This window comes from Sus scrofa, chromosome 1, assembly GCF_054392235.1.
Source record: "Sus scrofa isolate SSC_HxYL_T2T_F1_AM1 chromosome 1, Sscrofa_HxYL_maternal_Yorkshire_Landrace_v2.0, whole genome shotgun sequence".
NCBI lineage: Eukaryota > Metazoa > Chordata > Mammalia > Artiodactyla > Suidae > Sus > Sus scrofa.
In genome coordinates this window covers 214,509,275-214,522,530 of record NC_139383.1, presented here as the reverse complement: position 1 = coordinate 214,522,530, position 13,256 = coordinate 214,509,275, and the positions used below count along the sequence as shown (strand labels likewise).

General features: G+C 40.5%; 1 protein-coding gene across 21 annotated transcripts in view; it reads right to left on the bottom strand.

Annotated features, from left to right (window-relative positions):
- Nucleotides 1–11,459, bottom strand: part of HAUS6 (HAUS augmin like complex subunit 6) — a 50,869-nt gene extending 39,410 nt beyond the window's left edge. For 12 of the 21 annotated variants that reach the window (XR_014821081.1, XR_014821082.1, XR_014821083.1 and 9 more), the window contains exons 1-6: nt 11,005–11,459; nt 9,714–9,809; nt 6,100–6,178; nt 5,326–5,458; nt 1,183–1,330; nt 44–109 (exon numbers count right to left, since the gene is read on the bottom strand). Coding sequence is in view for 3 of the 21 variants with exons in the window: in XM_001928749.7 (XP_001928784.1) it covers nt 44–109; nt 1,183–1,330; nt 5,326–5,458; nt 6,100–6,178; nt 9,714–9,809; nt 11,005–11,132 (650 nt within the window). In the remaining 18 variants the exon portion in view is untranslated. The remainder of the gene's footprint in view (nt 1–43; nt 110–1,182; nt 1,331–5,325; nt 5,459–6,099; nt 6,179–9,713; nt 9,810–11,004) is intronic. The other 9 variants (XR_014821070.1, XR_014821071.1, XM_013993527.3 and 6 more) reach the window with 3 other exon arrangements.
- Nucleotides 11,460–13,256: the final 1,797 nt, after the last annotated feature.

Here is a 13,256-nt window from a genome sequence, read left to right as displayed (position 1 = left end):
AAACTAATATCTAAGGCAACTTGCAGCTCTCAAAGTCACTTACTTTTTTATTTGGTTTTGCTGTCCTATACATTCTGATCTTAAATCTCGTACTTGTTTAACTGACAATCTGCAAGAAAACACACAAAATGACAACTATAATTCTATTACAACTAACTAGTATAGCCCACTTTGATATTATCTCCCGTTTTCATATCTTTGCTCAAGGCCCCTGAGGAACTCTTTCTAATATACCCAGCAGTCATTCTTAAAGGGATTCCAGACTCCCTTTAAGAGTTACAAGAGCATGGAGCTCCTGTCGTGCCGCAGTAGAAACGAATCCAACTAGAACTATGAGGTTGCGGGTTCGATCCATGGCCTCGCTCAGTGGGTTATGGATCTGGCGTTGAGAAGGAGAGGGTAGAAAGGAGAGGGAGAAGAAAAAAGAACTTAAAAAAAAAAGCAGTGCTGAATAGATGAATGTAAATATAAGGTAGCATGAAATGGTTAATGAAACTATGATGGAATACCTATTTGAAGGAATATTTACTTAACGGATACTCAACAGATATTAAGTAGAAATTAAAAGTATTACATTATGGGGAGTTCCCTTCTTGGCTCAGCAGTTAACAAACCCAACTAGGATTCATGAAGATGTAGGTTCAATCCCTGGCCTCATGGGTTGGGGATAAGGCATTGCCATGAGCTGTGGTATAGGTCACAGACATAGGTCAGATCCCACGTTGCTGTGGCTGTGCTGTAAGCAAGTAGCTACAACTCCGATTTGACCTCTAGCCTGGGAACTTCCATGTGCCAAAGTGTGGCCCAAAAAAAAGCAGAAAAAAGTACTACATTATGGCAATATGGAAAAATTTAGAGTGAAATATTAACAGAAAAAAATGATATAAAATAGAATGAGCACTATAATTATAGCTTTAAAATGTAATTCATGTTCAAAAAAAGTAAAAACACCTAAAGAAAATAAATTTTTGAACTAAAATGATATCTTCTTTTCCTCTAAACTTTCATTTACAGTGTGTATAAAGTTTTAAAAAATTTTATTCAGAAGTTATCTGATTTTAAAATGGAAAGATAACAGCCAGGGGGTTTGAGGTAGACAAAGTATTATCACTGAAAGTATATGATGACATTTGTTCAAAAAGAAAGAAATCTTCATTTACTAACTATCAAAGTATTACTTACTGTGCATTTTCCTGATATTTTCGAGTAACACAATCTTCTCTTTGCAAAATCTGTAAAAATCTGTTACGTGCTACATGGCACCTGGCAATGCACCTGTGCAAATCTTGTGGCTTTCCATTAAATGCCTCCATAAAATGTACAGAAGAATCTACATGAAACACAAATAAAATATAGGTAACTTAGATTTACAAGCCAATAAATATCAAAAATGTTGAATTCTGTTAAATTTTTTTTTGCCGGCTCCTGCAGCACACAGAAGTTCCCAAGTCAGAGATGGAACCTGAGCCACAGCAGTGATAATGCTGAGTTTTTAATTGCTGGGCCACCAGGGAACTCCATGAATTGTGTTAATTTTGAGAGACAAGCAACCTCATTTAACTAACAATTCCTTAAAAGCAGGTAAGCCACATACATGATAAGATACAACTAATCTCACAAAAGCCAAGGATGACCTATTTTTAAAGGAAGCTACTGCAAAAAGATATCTGAAACTGAGTTATTTTACAAAAAAACTTTTAGAGTCCATCTGTTCAAAATAATTATTATTCCTATATTCTTAATACATTCATGAACAAATACATAAGCAACTTAACACGGTCTTTCAAGAACGAAGGAAGAATATCAACTAAAAAAAGATGAGGTGAGATCACATCACCTTCATAGTTGCCATCAGCTTACTTTTCTTCCTAGTAAGACCAAAAGGACAAGACAACGAGATAAAACCAATCTCCATTTCTCAAGTAATTCTTGACTATGTTACTAATGATCAAAGCAGACCCTGAGAACAATCCTTCCAAACATTTCATAGTCCAGGTTTTTACCTGTAATAAAATGTAACAAATCCTACTTTAAGGTAGCTCAATACAATAAAGATGGATAGGCTGAAAAATAGTCACCACACACCATATTTAACATTATTAGTCTAGGTCCTAGCAATACTCACAAAGAAATAACCACAATTTCTAAATATTTAACAAGGGATGAGTTCACTGGATGTAGAAGTCTGAATATATTGACTGCATCTGCTTTAAACCAGAAATAGGAAAACTCATGCATTAAAAACCTTATGTACAATAAACTCTTGCTAAATCCAAACACACATAATTCATATAAAATAGTCTGGGTTACATGTAATTGGAACAGCTCATCTAATAGAAAAACTGGTAAAATGCTTACTCTACGTTAATTTAAAGTGTGCAAATGGGAGTTCCCGTTGTGGCTCAGCAGGTTAAGAACCCAACTATTATCTATGAGAATACAATCTGACCCCTGGCTTCGCTCAGTAGGTTAAGGATCTACGTTGCCATGAGCTGCAGTGTAGGTCACAGACGCGGCTCGGATCCCGCACTGCTGTGGCATAGGCTGGCAGCCACAGCTCCAATTTGAGTCCTAGCCTAGGAACTTCCATATGCCACAGGTGTGGCCCTAAAAAGCAAAATATAAAAAAAAAAATATGCAAATGATTATAAAGCAAAATCACATGTACATTTTTTTAAAAATCACACATAGAAGATAAACTGGAAAAGTTGTGTGTATACATATATACACAAACACATGTAATATGTATATTTGAACATATATAAAATAATGTATGTATAAAGTTTGTCACTGCAGCATTGTTTTTATAGCAAAAGATTAGGGAAAAAAGCCAAATGTCTGTCAGCTTGTCTGACTAAATACACTAGCATACATCCATTTATACATTTTCAGTTCTAAGAAAAAGAGTAAGAATTCTATGAACTGATATGGGATGATCTCCAGTATACATTGTTACACACAAAAAAACACAAGATTAAAAACCAGATATATGTTACCATTTAAAGTTTTTAAAAAAAGAATAGATGTGACTCAGATCTGGTGTTGCCGTGGCTGTGGTGTAGGCCCCAGCTCTAAATCCAATTCGACCCTATCCCAGAAATTTCCATATGCCACAGAGGCAGCCATAAAAATAAAAAATAAAAATAAATAAAAATTTTAAAACATACACATATGTGCTAGTATTATTCATTACATTGGCTATTTCTGGCAAGAGTAATAAGGTAGAATTAGGGAACAGAGGTGGCAGACAGACTTTCCAATTTTTGATTTTGAATTATGAGAATACACTATGTAATCAAAATAATTTAAATGTATAGGTATAATTTGTTCACTTAAACTTAAAAGAGGAGTTCTCCTGCAGTGTAGCAGGTTAAGAAACTGGCATTGTCACTGCAGCAGCTTGGGTTGCTGATGTGGTGTGAGTTTGATCCCCAGCCCAGGAATTTTCATGCGCCATGGGTGCAGCCAAAAAAGAAAAAAAGAAAAGAAAAAAGAACCTAAAAGAAAATAAACCTAAATGTCACTAATGGCTGTCTACAGAAATTCAAAGATGAATGGGATTTGACTGCATTAATTTTTCCATCTTTTCCGTTCCATGTTTTATGATCATAACCCAATTAAAGAGAACAGTACATTTGGAGTTCCCATCATGGCACAGAGGAAACTAATCCAACTAGGAACCATGAGGTTGAGGGTTTGATCCCAGGCCTCGCTCAGTGGGTTAAAGATCCAGGGTTGCCGTGAACTGTGGTGGTCACAGATGCGGCTCAGATCTGGTGTTGCTATGGCTATGGCATAGACTGGCAGCAACAGCTCTGATTAGACCCCTAGCCTGGGAACCTGCATATACTGCAGGTATGGCCCTAAAAAGACCTTAAAAAAAAAAAAGAGAGCGAGAACAGTACATTCAAAAAGATACAAACAGCATTCTTTTAAGTCAACCTAAAAATTCAATTTTTTGCTTTTATCGTTTAGCAAATAGATTAAATCTCTTTAAAATGGCAATTTTGGGAGTTCCCGTCGTGGTGCAGTGGTTAACGAATCCGACTAGAAACCATGAGGTTGCGGGTTCGGTCCCTGCCCTCGCTCAGTGGGTTAACAATCCGGCGTTGCCGTGAGCTGTGGTGTAGGTCGCAGACGCGGCTCGGATCCTGCGTTGCTGTGGCTCTGGCATAGGCCGGTGGCTACAGCTCCGATTCAACCCCTAGCCTGGGAACCTCCATATGCCGAGGGAGCGGCCCAAGAAATAGCAACAACAACAACAACAACAACAACAAAAAAAAAAGACAAAAAAAATAAAATGGCAATTTTGAACCAAAATATACCAATAAACTGCCAGTAGCCAAAATAAACCTAGAGACTCAAATTCAACACAACAATTGACATACGTATTAGAGGCAACTATATACCTGTACATCTAATCTGTTCCATTGGCTGCTTCTGTGAGGTCAGCAAGCTAGGACTGCTTTCTACATTTTTAAGAGACTGTATTAAATAAAAATAAATAAAACCCCACAGAGGGGAGTTCCCATTGTGGCTCAGCAAAAATGAACATAACTAGTATCCATGAGGATTCGGGTGCAGTCCCTGGCCTCGCTCAATGGGTTAAGGATCTGGCATTGCTGTGAGCTGTGGTATAGGTCACAGATGCAGCTTGGATCCCACATTGCTGTGGCTGTGGTGTAAGCTGGCAGCTGCAGCCCCGATTCAACCCCTAGCCTGGAAACTTCCATGTGGCACAGGTGTGGCCCTAAAAAAAAAAGAGAGATCAAGAGACCCTGTGCCCCATGTGGTCCACAAATTATTAACTATTCACTGTCTGGCTTTATATACAAAATATTTCCCAACCCCTGTATTAGAACATAATAAATTGCTATTTATGTTCATTATGAGAGGATTCCTAACTACAATTCCAATATTAACTTCTGAGGTAAAGTAATATTTTTATCTTACCTTATTTTAATAAAATTTTGATGATTTACAAATTGTAAAGAATAATAAAAATTTAAGAATCAAAGTTCCTCTCATGGCACAGATGTAACAAATCTGACCAGAATCCATGAGGACTCAGGTGCAATCCCTGGCCTTGCTAGGTGGGTTAAGCATCCAGCATTGCCATGAGCTGTGGTGTAGGTTGCAATTGTGGCTCAGATCTAGTGTTGCTGTGGCTGTGGTGTAAGCTGGCAGCTGCAACTCCAATTCGACCCCTAGCCTGGGAACTTCCATATGCCAAGGGTATGGTCCTAAAAAGAAAGAAAAGACAAAAAAAAAAAAAAAATTTAAGAATCAAAACAAGAAAAAATTCCTACTATAAGCTTAACTTACTTTTAGAATGAGTTTCTATATATTTTATTGCAACAAATCTTGCAAAGTGATACATCAGATGAATAAACTTAGGACCACCAGGAGAAAGAAACAATGATCCAACAACTTGAGGAAAGCTACTTCCACATTCAGCCTGTGTAAAAAAGAAATAAGAAGATTTGAAGATTTTATCAATAATCTTTATACTCAAAATCTTACTGTTTTTGATTTTTGAATTATGAGATCTGAATTATTCCATTTGAACCACAAGTTGAATTTTTGAATCTTTAGAAAGATTCAACTCTTGGTGGACTTGGTCACAAAAATAATTATAATTTAAAGTCACAATTATCGATATTATCTGGGACCCAAGCTAAAACAGTCTATGAACAAACATTTTTCCTTCATAAAAAAAACTGTGATATAAACTACTACAGGGAGTTCCCATTGTGGGGCAGTGGAAACGAATACAACTAGTATCCATGAGACCTGCAGGTTCGATCCCTGGCCTCACTCAGTGGGTTAAGGATCCTGCAGTGCCGTAAGCCGTGGTGTAGGTGGCAGACACGGCTTGGATCTGGTGTTGCTGTGGCTCTAGCATAGGCAGGCGGCTACAGCTCTGATTAGAGCCCTAGCCTGGGAACCTACATATGCCTTTGGTGTGGCCCTAAAAAACAAACCAAAAAAAAAAAAAAAAAAAACAGAATAGTAATATACCTCAATAAGACCAGAAAAAAAATTAATACAGTTTTTAACTTCTTAGAAGTTTACATCTTTCAGAAAAGGAATACTCACAGAAATCTTTTTTAACCATTCACAGCAATGTTTTCGGAATTCAGTATCACTTTTTTTGTCAAATGGAGGCCAACAATGTCTTAAACACAAAAATAAAAATTAGAATTAAAAACAAAAAGCAAACTCTGCGAAACTTAAAAACACCAAACTTATCTCCCATAGTAGAAGCAGTAATGTTAAATCAAGGCTAATATTCATAAATTTCAACTAAAGAGAGACATCAACCTGTAAGAAAACAGGTCTTTTTCTTTATAAATATCTACAGGGTTGAATTCAATTTAGTGCAAATAATCAATGAATACATATGGTTAAAGAAGGAATAAAATTACTGAAAATAGGAGTTCCCGTCAAGGCACAGGGGAAATGAATCTGACTAGTATCCATTTGGATGGGGGTTCAATCCCTGGCCTCACTCAGTGGGTCAGGGATCTGGGACTGTCATGAACTGCGGTGGAGGTCCAGTCGAAGACACGGCTCAGATCCCATGTTGCTGTGGCTGTGGCATAGGGCAGCAGCTGCAGCTCCAATCTGACCACTAGCCTGGGAACTTCCATATGCTGTGGGTGTGGCCCCAAAACACAAACAAAAAAAAAAAAAATTACTGAAAATCAGCTGAAGAGGACACTTTCAATGGATTCACTGGACTAACGCATAAAGATGGTATTAAAAAATTAGTACATTAATCCTAGAGAAACATAGTTATACATGAAAAGCAAGGGAAGAATGGCATGAGATTACGACTCCTAGAGAAAACCAATAAGATAGTAAGTAGGTGTTACTGTTCTGTGGACAAACAAAATGTAAAATTTTAAAAAGAAAAATTTGGGCTCAGTTTTAGTCAAAAAATGGACTTTAAAATATGCCTTAGAGGAGTTCCCGTCATGGCTCAGTGGTTAACGAATCCGACTAGGAACCATGAGGTTGCAGGTTCGATCCCTGGCCTCGATCCCTCAGTGGATTAAGGATCCAGCATTGCCGTGAGCTATGGTATAGGTCACAGATGTGGCTCAGATCCCAAGTTGCTGTAGCTCCAATTCGACCCCTAGCCTGGGAACCTCCATATGCAGGGTGCAGCCCTAGAGAAAAAAAAAAGACAAAAAAAATAATCAAATATGCCTACAGGGAGTTCCCACTACGACTCAGCAGTAACGAACCCAACTAGTATCCATGAGGATGTGGATTCAATCCCTGGCCCCACTCAGTGCGTTATGGATCCAGCATTGCTGTGAGCTGCACTGTAGATCACAGTTGCAGCTCAGATCTGGCATTGCTGTGGCTGTGGTACAGGCTGGCAACTGCAGCTGTGACTCAACCCCTAGCCTGGGAACTTCCATACGCCACAGGTTAGGCCCTAAAAAGACAAAAAAATAAATAAATAAAACATGCCTATTGGACTTCTCCTGTGGCTCAACAGGTTAAAGATACAATGTAAAAATTCCCATTGTGGCACAGTGAAAACAAATCCAACTGGTAACCATTAGCTGCAGGTTAGATCCCCGGCCATGTTCAATGGGTTTAGGATCCGGCATTACCATGAGCTGTGCTGTAGGTCACAGACACAGCTCGGATCCTGTGTTGCTGTGGCTGTGGCCGGCAGCTGTAGATCCAATTTGACCCCTAGTCTGGGGTCACGAATGCAGCCCAAAAAAGCCAAAAAAAAAAAGATCAGATGTAGTCACTGCTGTGATGCAGGTTCAGTCCCTGGCCCAGGAACTTCCATATGCCACGAACAGCAGGGGAAAAAAATGCTTACTGCTTTCCCTTGATAATCAGTCTTGTCTAAATTTTTATTCGGGTTCCTAATTATTTAAGTCCCTTTTCTCCTATTTCTATAGCATAACATGCATCGTTTATTCATAAAAAATTATTTATGCGTAGAAAAAAAGACTAAAAGGCTGGAATGTCAACAGTGATATTCTCTGGTTGGTAGGTTTAGATTTTTTTTTGGTCCTTTTAGGGCTGCACCTGCGGCACATGGAAGTTCCCAGGCTAGGGGTTGAAGTGGAGCTGTAGCTGCCGGCCTATGCCACAGCCACAGCAATGCCAGATCTGAGCCATGTCTGCAACCACACCACAGCACACAGCAATACCAGATCCTTAACCCACTGAGCAAGGCCAGGGCTGGAACCTGCATCCTCATGGATGCTAGTCAGATTCGTTAACCAGTGAGCCACGATGGGAACTCCTAGAAATGATTTTTAACTTTTTCTGTATTTGCTAAATTGCTTAAAATGAGCTTTATTTTGTTTATAATCAGGAAAAAAATCAGAAAATCTATTTTTATTTAAGCAGAGGAAGACCTATACCTTAATGATAAGGATTTCCAAAATATGTTTCAAATATACTTGTTCTCCTGGTCACTCGTAACTTTAACTGAAGGCAAAATATTAAGCATAAATTATCAAAACCTTTAAAAATGCTCTAAACAATGGATTTATTTCTTTTTCTAAGAAGATGATGGCACAATATAAATATTAAAACAAATTTGAACACTTTTTCTGAGAGAAGAAACCCAAATCACAAACAAAATAACTTGGGAACAAGGCTGCTGAGTGTTCCCATATTTATCCCATCTTAAACTTTTTTTTTTTCCTTCTGTCTTCTTAGGGCCTCACCCACAGCATATAGAGGTTCCCAGGCTAGGGGTCTAATCAGAGCTGTTGCTACCGGCCTACACCACAGCCACAGAAATGCCAGATCCGAGCCGAGTCTGTAACCTGCACCACAGCTCACGGCAACACCGGATCCGTAACTTACTGAGTGAGGCCAGGGATCGAGCCCACACCTCATGGTTCCTGGTCGGATTCATTTCCCTGCCCCACGACAGTAACTCCTTTTTTTTTTTTTTTTTTTTTTGCCTTTTTCTTCAGCCTCTCCCACGGCATATGGAGGTTCCCAGGCTAGGGGTCTAATCAGAGCTGTAGCCACCGGCCCTCACCAGAGCCACAGCAACGTGGGATCCAAGCCACATCTTCAACCCACACTACAGCTCACAGCAACACTAGATCCCTAACCCACTGAGCAAGGCCAGGGACCGAACCCGCAACCTCATGATTCCTAGTCGGATTTGTTAACCACTAGGCCACGACAGGAACTCTGGTAACTCCTTCCTAAACTATTTAATATACAACAGTTTATGATAATAGGCTAAACTTAATTAATAGGAATGATTTTTGTCTACAGCACTTGACACTTTTACATATCACCAACAAAAATAATAAGGATTCACAGAGACCTAGGAAATTTAAAAAAAGACAAAATGAATAGTATTGCCTACAAAAAAAGGAGTGAGAGGGGGATAATTAACAACAACAAAAAAAAGTAAAGCAAAATTAAGTGTACAGATAGATTAGTACTAGTTAACTGTTCTGGAAAGTAATTAAGACTATGATAGGAATTAAGTTTATAAACAAAATCCCTTTTACTTATGAAATCTACAGTGATTTTAGTATAATTACAAAAAAAAAATCACTCAGATTTATAAATTTGTAAGACCCAAACCTGATTTTTCTAACACCCATTGAAAACAATATTCGATGCCAAAGTAGAAATTTTGGCTTATATCATAGCATAATCCCTTATCAAAAAAAAAAAAAGGAACATCTTTTACTTACTTGAAAACTTCTTTGGTGAGAGACTGGTCCAGTGTTTGAAACAAAAAATAACAAACTATTTGAAAGGCATCACGGTTCAGCCTATCAAACATGTTCCTAGTGGTTTGAAAAGAAACAGAAGAGGGTGAGGGGGAATGGTTAATAAAACTAAACATCATTAAAAGTTTTATAACAGTTTGATACCAATTAGTATTTTTCGGAGTTCCCATCATTGTGCAGCAGAAACAAATCCAACTAGGAACCATGTTGTGGGTTCGATCCCTGGCCTTGCTCAGTGGGTTAAAGATCCAGTGTTGCCGTGAACTATGGTACAGGTCGAAGATGTGGCTCGGATCTGGCATTGCTGCAGCTTTGGCATAGGCCGGCAACTGCAGCTCCAATTAGACCCCTAGCCTAGGAACCTCCATATACCATGGGTGTGCCCTGAAAAAGCAAAAAAAAAAAAAAAAAAAAATTAATATTTTTAATTCTGTTCAATAGGTCATGGCAAATTAATTTTTGTAATTCACGTACACATACTTACAGCCAATTAAGAAAAACATACATGGAGTTCCCCTCATGGCTCAGAGGAAACAAATCTGACTAGCATTCATGAGGACACAGGTTCTATCCCTGGCCTCACTCAGTGGGTTAAGGATCTGGCGTTGCCATGAACTGTAGTGTAGGTTGCAAAAGTGGCTGGTTCCATGTATCTCAAATTTCCCCTGGCCTACAGTGAGAAAGATAATAGATACTGCCTAAAGTTGGCAAGTTAACACACAAAGATATAAACAAAGTATTCAGTATTAGAAATAACAACTGTAATATTTGTGGCAAAGTAGGAAATGGATTTACTCTTCATCTTAACACCATTCTTTACCAGTTTTTTGCTAACTGTGGCAAGTTCATGCAATTTGCTAATTCAAGAAGTAGAAATATAAAGAGTAACCACTTTACAAGGTTCCCTAGAGTCCTAAAGGCGTTTGCACACGTCCTTCCATTACCAAGCCGCCACCTCTACCTCGACATCACGGACTACTCAGCTTGCTTCCAAAGCAGAAATAAGCCGCCCCTCCAGTTTTTACCCCACTTGCTGACTCTACTCCCCTACAAAGCGCTCCCAGCAAGGTCCAATAATTGATAGTTTCCATCGCCAGGCTAGCAGCCACTGAGAGCAGGAACTAGAAGACAGTGTCGGGCCACAGCAACCGCTCCAATACTTAATTCAACACCTGGGAAGTCCGCAAGAGAGTGGGTTGCCCCGGCGCGACTGGGTTCGGATTTTCCCGCCCCACCGCCCGGGCCTCCTTACACTCCGAGGTGCGTGTGAGACACGATCTTTCCGCAGGCTATGGTCGCCGGGCCCGGGTCGAAGCCGAGTGCCCGCAGATACATCCAGAGATGCTCCTTCTCGAAAGAAGTGATGCAGGCAGAGCTCATCTTAGCAGCAGGCAGGGACCCGCCAAAGGAAAAAAGCTCAGGCTCCAACGACTAAGAGGTTCCTCAGACTCCCTCCCTACCGGCAGCCTGAGGTGGCAGCAGCACCTCCATTACCACCGCCTTCTCCTCTCTCGCCCGAAGCCATTTCGTCTTAAATAGCCTCAAATGCCTCGAATGGCCTGAAATTGTAACGTCTCAGGGATATAAAGCCTCTAAGGATAGTATGGGACAGCGGTCAAAAGGAAACCACCACAAACCGAGCTTCCCGCGCTGCCCGGAAAGCGGTTGGCGCCGACACCGCCCGGTTTTCAGAGGAGGAGGGACTTCCGCGGAGAATTGTCTCTCCCGCCATGCAATGCGCCCTCTCTCCGCCCCTTCTGGTCCTAACCAACCAAGATCTTACTAGACCCTCAACGCACTGCCGGGGTTGTGCATTTTGCGGACTCTTTCCGGTTTCGCGCTTTCTGATTCTATTTTTCTGATCTCTGTGGTTCCTTTTGCTCGTGTAGGCTTATTACGTCAGGCAAAAAACGTAGACTGTTGTTCACTATTGTAGAAAAAGCATGTGAGGGTACATGTCTAAGTCTGAGCAATTCGCCTAACTTCTGATCCTCGGGTCTATTAGTAAAAATCTTCTATGCCCTCAAGTGCTGAATGTTCCCTTCACCCCTGGTGGCATGTACGGGGGAAACCTCACTGACCGAATTCTCTTACTTCAACTTTTGGCAAGACCCTCATTGTCGCCAGCCAAAGAAAGCACAAGCTGTTTAAGTCTCTCAAGGGACATTCTCGGGAAAACAGTGACAGAATCTGAGGGACAGAAATTCCAGCGTCGGATCTGTCACTATCTAGGTCGGAATTTGACCTGGGGCAGGGGGGACTCACTTTCCTCTTGGCACTGATTCATTTTCTTTTTCTTTCTTTCTTTTTTTTTTTTTTTCTGTACAATCAACACTCAGTTTTTCTTTTTTTATTACTCAATGAATTTATTACATTTGTAGTTTTGCAATGATCATCACAATCCAATTTTATAGGCTTTCCATCCCACAATCCCAGCACATCCCCCCACCCCCCAAACTGTCTCCTTTGGAGACCATAAGTTTTTCAGAGTCTGTGAGTCAGTATCTCTTCTGCAAAGAAGTTCATTGTGTCCTTATTTCAGATTCCACATGTCAGTGAAAGCATTGGATGTTGGTGTCTCATTGTATGGCTGACTTCACTTAGCATGATAATTTCTAGGTCCATCCATGTTGCTAAAAATGCCAGTGTTTCCTTCCTTTTAATGGCTGAGTGATATTCCATTGTGTATATGTACCACATCTTCTTGATCCACTCCTCTGTTGATGGAGATTTAGGTTGTTTCCATGTCTTGGCTATTGAAAATAGTGCTACAATGAGCATCAGAGTACATGTGTCTTTGCGAGTCATGGTTTTCTCTGGATAGATGCCCAGGAGTGGGATTGCTGGATCAAGTCACTGATTCATTTCTGAGACTCCTGGACATCCGACTCCAGAATGAATCTCTCTAGGTCGACTCCAGAACGAATCTCTCTAGGTCCCACAGGGGGATGCCCTTTGGGAATTTGGGGATTCCCAGAATAGCCCCTGCCCTCAAAAGTCTCTCTCCTATCTTCCTTCTAGTTGTCCTTATGGACAACTGTCAGTCTGCATAGGCAAAACACTCTCCCTTGGGATGACTCCTCAAACATGGGAAAGATCTTAGATTAGACAACCTCAAACCTTTAAATGAACGATCTTTTTCTGCAATACTGCTAACCCCAGTATAATTTGGCCACCAGGAGGTCTGGCCCAAGGACAGCCCTCTCAACTATGCTATTCTCCAACTTGGCCTCTACTGTCACCCTCTCAGCAAATGGTTTAAATTCCTTGTGTCCAGGCTTTCCTTCAACTTTCTCAGTACTCTAACCTGCAGTGCTCTTGCCACATGCTCCTATTAACCCCTACTTCTCTGTCTCCTCCTTTGGACCCTGAAGATCTCCCACTGTCCCTCTCCTTGTGTTCCTCTCCAGGTTCATCCCCCCTCCCCCTCTCAGACCCCGGACACCCTCTCCCTCTCTGCCTCCAGCCTATCCTCCACCGGCCCCTTGTTCTCCTTCTCCCAGT